Source organism: Ciona intestinalis, chromosome 9 (genome assembly GCF_000224145.3).
Source record: "Ciona intestinalis chromosome 9, KH, whole genome shotgun sequence".
NCBI classification, from domain to species: Eukaryota; Metazoa; Chordata; class Ascidiacea; order Phlebobranchia; family Cionidae; genus Ciona; species Ciona intestinalis.
This window is the reverse complement of record NC_020174.2, coordinates 4,079,711-4,090,480: the sequence shown is the minus strand read 5'-3', so window position 1 is coordinate 4,090,480 and position 10,770 is coordinate 4,079,711. Positions and strand designations below refer to the sequence as shown.

The 10,770-nt window shown below is 38.2% G+C and overlaps 2 protein-coding genes across 4 annotated transcripts in view; one reads left to right on the top strand and one right to left on the bottom strand.

Moving 5' to 3' along the window:
• Positions 1-166: 166 nt before the first annotated feature.
• LOC100186988 lies at positions 167-1,986 on the bottom strand. Its single transcript, XM_002126758.4, has 6 exons — positions 1,724-1,986; positions 1,532-1,650; positions 1,379-1,451; positions 1,006-1,113; positions 482-646; positions 167-374 (listed from the first exon to the last, which is right to left on the bottom strand). The coding sequence occupies exons 1-6, from the start codon at positions 1,889-1,891 to the stop codon at positions 297-299; spliced, it is 711 nt and encodes a 236-aa protein (XP_002126794.1). The 5' UTR covers positions 1,892-1,986; the 3' UTR covers positions 167-296.
• Positions 1,987-3,446: 1,460 nt separating this feature from the next.
• LOC100180733 (sodium channel protein type 9 subunit alpha) overlaps positions 3,447-10,770 on the top strand; it is a 28,479-nt gene continuing 21,155 nt past the window's right edge. For all 3 annotated transcript variants that reach the window (XM_026836126.1, XM_026836127.1, XM_026836125.1), the window contains exons 1-5: positions 3,447-3,624; positions 8,851-9,002; positions 9,226-9,378; positions 9,782-9,900; positions 10,582-10,677. In XM_026836126.1, the coding sequence (XP_026691927.1) occupies positions 8,886-9,002; positions 9,226-9,378; positions 9,782-9,900; positions 10,582-10,677 (485 nt within the window). In that variant the 5' untranslated portion in view covers positions 3,447-3,624; positions 8,851-8,885. The remainder of the gene's footprint in view (positions 3,625-8,850; positions 9,003-9,225; positions 9,379-9,781; positions 9,901-10,581; positions 10,678-10,770) is intronic.

The following is a 10,770-nucleotide window of genomic DNA, read 5'->3' as shown; positions in this document are numbered from 1 at the left end:
AACATTGCCTTGGTTTGGGGAGCAGGAAAACAACTTAAATTGAACATAAGTAACTACTTAATCTTTGATTTTCAAGAATAATTAGAAATATGTTGATCTTGGTATCTAAACGATACGCTTCTACAGAAATAAAAGCTTACACTTAGGCTACAGCAAAAATACAGACTCTGAGTCATATATACTTTTATTATGTTATCAATTACTGCAAAAAGTACGCGTGTTTTGTTTAAGGGCATATTGTACACGATTGTAATTGGTTTCAAATGTTACATGCTACATCAAAACTTGACACCTCTTCAGTTACACGTATTTTCAAGCCGTAATTGCGATGCCAAACCATCGGGTGCTTTCTGGCAGTGAACTGCAACACAGCCCTGTGCAAAAGTAGAATACGTGTAGTTAAAATAACGAATCATTCTACTACACATTTATAAATATTTTGCTGGAATTACGGAAGTGAGACGAATTTTATATCGATTACCTTTCTAATGCTCATACCCAGCTCGAGACTAATTATCTTGCCGGACAAATTTTGGAAACCTTTCCAATGGCCGACTTGTCTGAAAGTATTTTCGTTTTCATGCCACTGCAAGAAACACCCTTCAGTAGTGCAGATATCACAGCAACCACCTGGTCCTATTTGCGTCTGTTTAACATAAAATTTTTTTTACTTGTGTTAACACATCTCGTGCCAGCTTACGAGTTACCATGTATATATATGTTACTTTGTGGGTGATTATTTTTTGGAAGATTTTTTGTGTATGGCTAATAATTTGGACAACCCATTAGTGACCACTGGGTTGGAGCAATCGCCGTTAAGTGTCTTGCCAAAGGACAATGGTTGCGGCGACGAGCCTGGAACCTATTATCTATACATGGCTTTGCGACGGAGTTTATATATTTCACATAGAAAACAAAATGTGTATACGACTAACCTACTGAACTACATGACATTTAAAGTCTAGAAAACCAAATATTTATTTTAATGTTAAGTTTTCTTATTACCGCAATGCACGCTGGTTTTTGCATTACGGGGTGCATGCATAACGATCCCACGCAAGACTTCAGTCCAAACCTGTAGCAATTTGGATCTGGTGTTTGATTATGTTGTATCTGCAAAGTGGTGGTTAGTATGGCGTGAAAGGCTACAATCTATAGTGGGTGGGATAGGATGCTTTATTTTCTCTTTTCGTCTCATTTGGTCATCAACAAGATTTTTTATAGAATTATATAACCGTATACCCGCGACTCGAAAATAGCACTGTTAATTGTTAAAAACACGAACAGGAAATATGGGTTTTAGGTGCAGCTAACCGGATCCCATCTTACTTCACAGTACTACTAAAACTACAGCACAGTTAGAAACGCATGTACGTACAGCACGTTGTCGCTGGTGATCAGTTATGTCGGTTTCGATGGAAGCACAACTGCATAAGGTGCATGTTCTTCCCCTGTTGGAAATTGTTTGTTTTTTTAATTTTAAGTAAACATGTCGATGTTTATTTCAAGTGAACATTTCGTATTTTCTTACCCAGCCTCGGGTTCAAAATAATCTCTACCAGCATTCGTAATGTTAAGGCAGCATCTAAACGAACCGTCCCCTGTACACACGCAGTACTCGCAAATATCCACGTTAACAATACTTCCTGTCTGTATAGAAATATATATATAGTATTATAAACTTGACTTAGAGAGGACAGATAAACAAACTGATTTATTTTACCCGTATGGGTGCTTCCACACCGCGAAAAATCATGTCCAGAGTTCTTTTACAATAACCCTCTATCTCCATTTCTGTCGAGTAAGCTCTGAAAGCATCGGACCAGCTGATATGAGACGACTGGGCATATACAACTGTCAAAAGCAATGCAAGTACTACAAACATACGCATTCTAAGTATAGGTCGAAATCAAAGAAATCTGCTGCATTTAAATACCGTATTTAGTGGCAAATCATAAACAACCATAAAGTTCCAACTTAAACTATGATAAAGATACACTCCTAATCTTGACGAAATAAACTTAGAAATGATACATTTCTATATAGCTGCTTTATAATAAGTAGTGTTAAATGCAGAATAGTAATTAAAAACACATCAGTTGAATCAGCATTGAACGAAAAACAAATGAAAGTTGGCCCGTTACCGAATGACGTCTTCTATTGAGGAAGTAGTTACAATAGATTGACGGTAAATGAAATCGACGAATAACAACTTGGAATTGGTTGTAAAATAACATTACATTACACATTCACAAAATAGAGCAGTTTTAATTGACATTGATAAAATAGGTTCAAAAAAGCCCATAATATTCCATTTTCCTAATCGTGTTTAAACGGTCTTTTAGAGTCGTTAGAAAAACCCAAAATTAGAAAAACCTTCCATACAGCATTGGGGTGTTTCAAGATGTATTTTGTTCCGCACGGTGTCGCAGCAGATCTAAATGGTTACGTCATTGAAAATTGGTATTTCATCTTACCCTTTCCATCAGCTGTCATTCCTATACCATCCTAAAACGTTCTTTCGCGTCTATATGCAAACGAATTACCGCATGACCGACATTAAATTACTTCATTTACAGGGCGCTTTCAAACAATTTCTTTCAGTGAGCCCAGACGTTCGGCTTAATGGTGCTGCTATCAATTATTAAGAACCAAAAACGTGTGGAGAATCGTTTTCAAAGCTACTAACAAGGAAAAGTGCGATGTTGTATAAACCTGGCGTACCTTAAGCTCTATAACGATGACGCTAAATTATAACACAGCGCAATAGCAAAGGATAACAAGTACACGCTTTGACAGGATATTAAGAGCGGAGATTAACTTAATCGACAAAGACTGGTATTGATTTTCCCCGTCTGTGCATGTTTGTCGATATTGTTCTATATTGAACTGCTAGCGCTGCTAAAGGCAGTCGTATTTCGTAAGAACGACGTTTATATTAATTTGTAAAGGAAAATCATTTGAAAATTGTACAACGTTAAATTGGAAAGCGAATGAATTCAGTAATTTTAAAGCAATTTTGAAACCCAATAATGTACTAAGGAAAAATAGCGAACACCCTTACTATATTCAGAAAAATAATCGATTAAAATAAAATTATAATATTTCGTGGAATTTTATCGCTGCACCAGAAACCAATGTTAAGCATTGGGAAACTGCAGTCGATAAAAACTGCTGGCATTTGACAATGCTTACCAATCACCCCATCAGTTCTCCTTTCCCGATAACTTTGTTTCGGCATCTTATTAGAACAAGACGGCCCCGCCTTTCTCTTCGTTTCGCCAACGTCGCTTTACCGTTGACAGCGCAGCTCTGCGCATTAACGATTATTTCGGATTTGCTTGTGACATCCAGCTGTTTATATCTCTTACTTCACAGGTGCAAGTATAAGACAAGCAGTTTTTACATCGGAAAAAAATATCTAATGATATACGGATAAGAAGTTCATTTTAAGAAGATTTAATTCGAATAGTGTATAAAGCTAATTTTACAGATTGGTACTGTCGCAGTTTTAGATTAGGGTTTCATTGTTGTTTTGCTAACAAGTTATGTTATAAATTGAATACTGCAGTCACTGGATTTTTGACTAAACAGAATTAAAAGCGGGAAATTGCAACAGCTCAGGTAAGTTTGGTATATTAAATGGGCCGTTTTTTTTATAATAAAAAGTTTTACAATTTTTAGTTTTATTATATAAATTTATTTGTTGTTTTCTTTCGTTATTTTTAGAACAAAATTTTAACATAGTTTTTGTTTTTGCAAACCAATATTTAAAACTAAATTTAATTTTTGGGTTCGTTATGAATAACCGGTGTAACCGTGCAAAATACTCCCAAAAAGTTTTCGAATACTGAAAGGTTACTGTGTTATTTCCAACAGTATATTTCGGTTAATCAAGTTTTAGCATCATCGCGCTATCGATGGTGTAATATCTGCATCTTATACAAGCGTACGTGCTATGCGGTTAAGCGCTTTGTGGTTTATAAACGCCCAAGTTTTTTTTTTTTTACTGGAAAATTATACGAGTGTAACCTAGTTTATATTATTTATGCGATAAAAAAAACTGCCGATTGAAAAACTACGAAATTTACAATTAAAGTGAAAATGTTTCAAGTTTTAAAAATTGTTCATTTGTTCATCCAGTTAGATATAGAAATGCAGCGTTTTCCTATAATAGTCGACGTGCGGTTGCGCTTAGAAAAATGTGTTACGAACCCGCCCTGTCTCCCGGCCAGCATCAGCAGACGGAGAGTAAATAATTTATAAGCCCGATTGCCTGGTGCCGTTTTCGTTTCTACCTCCTATCTGTCTTTTGTTCTTTTTGTGTCCAGGTAGTTCTCTGACCCGAGACATGTCCGTCGAGTCCTTTTAGAGCAGGTTAAGTTATCATTTGTTTAAACAGTTCGAAAGTTTGTTGATTGCAGAAACGTGCGCATAGGATTGGTCCAGCATGGCAGCAATTTCTAAAAATATATAAAAAGGCAGCACCTTTTGTGTTCAGTTAGCCACTACTGTGAAGTTATTGAAGAAAATATATTTCCAAAACGTGTTCTTGGGTAGGAGTATGTATGCATTGTTTAATGTTATAACGCTGTAGGTGCAAAACAACTTTCATAAAAACAAATCCAGAAGGTGCTGAACTACTGTTAAAGTTTTTAAAGTTTCATTTTTAAGCTTCCCGTTCGTGCGATAATTAATAAGCAGAGACTGCGGGCGTTTTCGCAGCAGGTGGTCTTGGTAACGACCGAGCTGGAAATCATCCCAATTCAGTGCGGTTGATTAAGTGCGTCAGTGCCTATTCATTTTTGTCATATTGAATTCAACCCAGTTAGGCGCGCTGGGACGAGAAATCCGGCAGCTGCCACGTCTATGCTCGCCGCATCGCCACATAAAATATCAAACCGAGAAATCAGTCTTTTCGCCACATAACATGAATCGGCCTGCGAGGAAAATTTTCCGACGGATTTTTTTATTCTATAAAGTTTCGTCGCTTTCGCAATCTTTCAAAAAGTTTTCGGACCGAGATATGTTCACATCGGTCGATGCTTTATTGATCGCATTCGCCTCGTAGTAGGCACGGACGGATGTGAATTAGCTGTCCAATTACCAGCCCTCTCTCTTCCTTTGATATTTGGCGGTGTGACGTCACAAGGGTGAGTCACGTGGGCCTGAAGATGAACAGAGGACAGGACGTGACCCGGCTAATTATTTCGCTTCTCCTGGGAGCAAGCTAGAGGAGAAGAGTGGCAGCAGGAGTAGGAGACGATACGGATATTAATTATTTAGGTAGTCCGCATCTTGCTCAATCCCAGGGGATAGCAGGGCCGAAAGTCGCAAGTAGTTCGGCCACCATTTCATTACTGTCCTAAAACGAACAGTTCTTAATTTCGAGTCGATTTGAAAAGACCACTTTTACCGAACTCCTGCAACAGCAGGTGGGCTACTCGTTGCGTTGATGCCAAAAATGAGATATCGCTTTCTACGCCGAAAGCTTTTTCGCCAAAAACGTACGAATTGAATTCCCATCGATTTTCATAATCGGGCCGTCACTAAAGTTCCCTACAAGCCAGGAAATTGTCGCGCTTATGCTCTCGCGTAGCCTTTGACCATAAAATGACGTCATATAATCAGCATTACGTCATGGCCTCGCTTTCCGCCCGTTTCAAAAAGCTCACACTTGACGGGATAGTGGAATTCTACGCGTGACATATGCTGGCCGGCCATTCATATCGTTAAAACATGGCCCTGTTGATGTTTATGGCGGTTACTTTATGGTCGCCCGGGTGCTGCCAGCGCAGTGTGCTGCACTTGCTTATTTTTATCCGTTCTGCGCGCAGTCGTAATTATTCTTCGCTGCTCGCTTGCTTGGCCTAAACTCATAAACTAATTAGTCTTGTCTATAATGCATTAGCGTGGCCAGTTCGCTCTTAGCTTCTAGTGGCAACGCAACTGTACAGTGATATCCGAAGCTTACCAGGTGACCCGAGTCATATATACTTTCTCCGGTCAGGTAAGCTTGTTAAGTAGGACCGAACGCAGGAGACTGAACACTGCATTGGTCAATCAACGTAAAAGGGTTTGTTGCAACAGTTGTGACTACAAACATGTGCAAGTGAAGAGTATATTGGTATAGGTATAGATACTTATCAGGGAGTATTATTTTTGACTTATATGGTCATGCTGGGGGACTTGCTTATGCAAAAGGCAAATGTTACTGGAAATGTATCGTTAGTTGCTTAGTAAATGAGATCAGAGTCAGACCAAATATGAAAGTTAAATTAAATATTTTAAGTTTGATTGTTTTGATAAAACACAATTAGGTTTATTTTGTTTTAGTGACCAGAAAATTACATTGCATAAAGTTTATAAAAGGGAACTTAGATTTATGTTTGTGTAGCATCAGCAAAGCAAGCAGTGTGTGAGATAATAAATCATTCCATAAGTAATTACACGTTAACTGCATTCGCGCCACCTACGAATTCCACAAGGGATTCCTTCTATTACGTCATAATGAGATATACCGGATCTGTTCATGCGCCGCTGCCATCGACTTTGAGTTTTATAACTTAGCTGTTTCGTTGCTTTCACATTTGACATATGCTAGGCCACAAACGGCTTAATTCGTTTCAAGTTTAGAACTTGCTCTGATGCATTGCGTGTGTAAGCCCCTTTGCGACACGGCCGGTCACCGCACCTAATCACATCAAATCGAATAGATGTTTTGGCACGAGATTTTAGAATCGACGCTTTATCTGTCTTCGGTCGTACTGTGAAGTATGCTCATTAGATTGGGATGGGTAATTGACTTGGTAGGATAGGTAATTTGGCAGCGGTATGTGTTCATTATTAGGCACGCTACCTTTGCGTTTAATTTCGTTATAACGGAGCACTTTTGATGTTTTTCTACTTAACACCTGTAACAGGGTGGGGTAAGATGGGACATGTTTTTATTCTTTTTTCTCGTCCTTGTTGATAGTAAACAAAGAATATTTCCAAATTATGTAATCACGCGACTCTAAGTAAACATTGTTGTTTGTTTAAAACACAATCGGAAAACATGGGATTTTGGTGCTAACGGTATCCCATCTCACCCCAAGTACTATACCATATTTTTTGGAAGTTTTTTAGCCAAATTCACCGCTCCATCTGTCGTTCCGGTATAGAATATAGTTTCTCGTAACATCTTACACTGCTGTACACTTCATAACCGCAAAGGTCACTTGGTCGAAATTTGCACAATCTATAATTTATAACAGCAGTTCAATAAATTTCATGAAACCCAAGCAAAATGTTAGCTCCTAAAGCGAACGGTCGTTATCAATTTTGCATGTAAGGCATTGCTTATAAGACTTTTCACAGCAACATAAGTTACCTAACCTAGAAATTATATGCGCATTTGCAAATGTCACAGCTGTTTTGATAGTATGGTCTATGTATATTTTCTGAGATGGGGCATAATGAAACGTATAGTTTATTTTCGTGGCTTGTTTTTGTTCTTTTATCTCTCCACTTTTGTTGAGACTTTTTACAATCAATAACTTACAAAACTATAAAACTGTATGATGCTGTGGGGTAAGATGGAATACCGTCAGCACCTAAATCCCATTTCCTAAACGTGTTTTAAACAATTAACAACGCTGTTTTAGAGTCGCGTGATCACCGTTGTATAATTCTGCAAATATTCTTTGTTTACTACTAAATAAGACAAGTAGAAACAAAAATGTCTATTCTACCCCACCCTATTGTGCCTAAAAATCCCATTAGGCTACTCGAACATCTGCATTCATAGTGACGCAACTCTTGGTCACGTGCGTCCACTCTTGCGTGTCGAATTTATAAATATTTCAGTTACATTAGAAGCACATCGACTGGGTAGTGCATGCCCATTCAAGTGAATTCAGTTGAAGCTATTGGTTTAATTCAAATGTTTTTAAGCAGTGACTCACTTTTATACGGTTGGCCTTTATTTTAAGGCTCAAAAAAGTGAGAAATCGGGCTTTCCCACTTAATTCGAATGTCAGTCTTTTGTTTTAATTATGCGTGTGACTAAGGTAGTGACCCAGTTCTCCAAGGGAAACTACGCTGGCTGCATTAAAATCATAAGAAGGTCAAACATGCTTGTAAAAGTAAAATACATTTCACAAGGAATCTTATAAATTGACGCATTTTCTGTGAATGGTTTGCGTGGGATTTTCGCCGTATATCTGTCGAGTCAGAACATAATCTGAGTTGAAGCGTTATGAATAGTCTTTAGGAACGTGGTATTGTGTTTTTAGTAACTATGTGCTCTATATTCTTTTGCAGGAAAAATATCATTAGGGTTATTTAAGTATAGGCATGTTATGTAAAGAAGAGCACGTTAGATACTATGAAACATTTGGTGTATAAGGATTATAATATACGCCATTGCAAGCGTCCTACTAAAAGGACTATAGACATAGTAAATTAACCACCAGAAAAGGAAGCAAATTAAGAGTGGGGTGATTGAGATGCTGGGTTTGAGTAACCTCGAATGCGCTGCTGTTAAAGCTGCATGGCTAAGCGGGCTTGGCACATTTTCTTTTTCTTTCTTAAGGGGATGGGGGGGGGCGTAATAAAATTTTCATGAACGACTAATCGAGTGCACTAATGGCACATCTCCGAAACTAGTAAAGTTAGAATAAATAGATTCCGGACTGGTCTGTTAATGGCCTAACATTCAAAGCGTTAGTACAAGTAGTCTGAAACAAAACATCAGTGTGGGCTGAAAACATCAGTCGGAAGTCGTTTTTTAGTAGAAACCTTTTAACGTGGAACATACGCGTTTTCTAATTGGTGGTTTGATATTCTAACACAGTTTTTGATTGACAGGTTGTTAGCTAACGTCACCTGATGACGTCGCAATAATGTCGACGCTGACGCTGCTGGAAGTACAGTTTACCCTTCTGACGTCACGTCAAATTCAAGAACAGGAGCGGCGGATTTTGCTGGCCAATGACAAGCGTCGGAAAAAGACGTTCAAGGTCGATTATATGCGTAATAGCCGCCCTTTCTGTGGACGCTAGTCGTCTCGGCGCGAGCGATCCTTTTCAATCTAATCAAAGGGCCTGTTTAAACTTTTATTAGCCAAACCGAGTAATTTTATATGGATCCGTGCGCTAAAACGGGCAGTGCATTAGAAATCTATATCCTCTGTATTGATTCTGAAGCCGAATTATGACGTGACGTTCTATGACGTAATCGCAGGAGGAAGAGGCCGAGGAATACTCCAAAGACTCGAAGGCGAACCCAGACTTGGAGCAGGGAAAGACTCTCCCGGAGTATTTACAAGGAGATGTTCCCGACAATTACAAATGCCGGCCTCTGGTTGATCCAGACCCCTACTATGACGACAAAAACGTAAATATGACGTGTATATATATGTTTGTGTTTTGCTGAGGTCGGCCAGGTGTACGTTGCCAAGAGTCTAAAGTTATTTAAACGTTTGTTTTGTGATCTTATTTTAGAAGCGGATATTTTTGGCATATTATATCTGATGCTCTAAACTCTAAAGAATGCGGCGTCGCTATTCGTGTTGATTTACCGGATTACAGTTTTCTACACAGAACGCTCAAGAATAGACACCACTTAACTTCGCTATATAATTACGCGGGCGCAAATAAAATCCAATGAATAATAGATGACCCATGGAGGTCGCGTGCGTCACAATTCTATATGTGACGTCACAATCTCTCCCCAACGTCACCAGAAACCGGTACAGTGCCACAAAAAAGTTGTAAATCGCTTTTCTTTTTTTTTTCAGACATTTATTATCCTGGATCAGAATTATGTCATCTACCGGTTCAGTGCAACGCGGGCACTTTACCTCTTTGGAGCACTCAATATAATGCGAAGAATTGCCTGTCGTGTCTTAGTGCATTCATATCCTTTGCCACAAACTGTATTATAGTACTATAGTAATACATATAGTAGGGTGGGGAAAGATGGGACATCTTTAGCGCATGATATCCAAATATCCTGATTATATTTTAAACAATTAACAACAACTTACATGGAAGTCGTGAGGATACAGGTTTATAATTCTTTGAATGTGCTTTGTTTACTATCCAACGAGTAAAGAAAATATAACGAAAGGACGTCCCATCTTCCCCTGCCCTACAATATCATATGGCGAAAATTAACATCCAAATTTGTAATACAATTAAAGGGCGGGTACATTGTATGGTTAACATAGTTATATTACAGCTGATACAGCTTGGAACCCTATAATCTTTAGGATTACCCAAACCATATTTACCGGTACTTTCTATAAAGACAAATACATATATGACTGTGGGGTAAGATGGTTACACATAATATCCCATATTTCTTGACTGTGTTTTTGACAATTAATAATGCTCTTATAGAGTCGTGAGGATACGGTTATATATTTCTGTAAATATTCTTTGTTTAGTACCAAATGGGAGGATAAAAATAACAGAAACATGAACTATTTTACCCCAACTTACTATATACCACATAGCCTACCACACATACATACCAACGTAAATTTAATACGCTATTGTACCAAAATTTGACAATTTCCTTAACTTTTTATCGCACATTATTTAATAGCATAATCATGGTAACCATTCTGGTCAACTGCATTTTCATGACCATGGACACAACAGACAAAGACTGGGTCAACGACTACGTAGAGTAAGTACATACCAAATGATCTTTCAAATTCATTATTGCCCTGTCTCATGGCTTTCGGCTTACTGAGTATTTATAAGCAGAGTCAAAACGGCC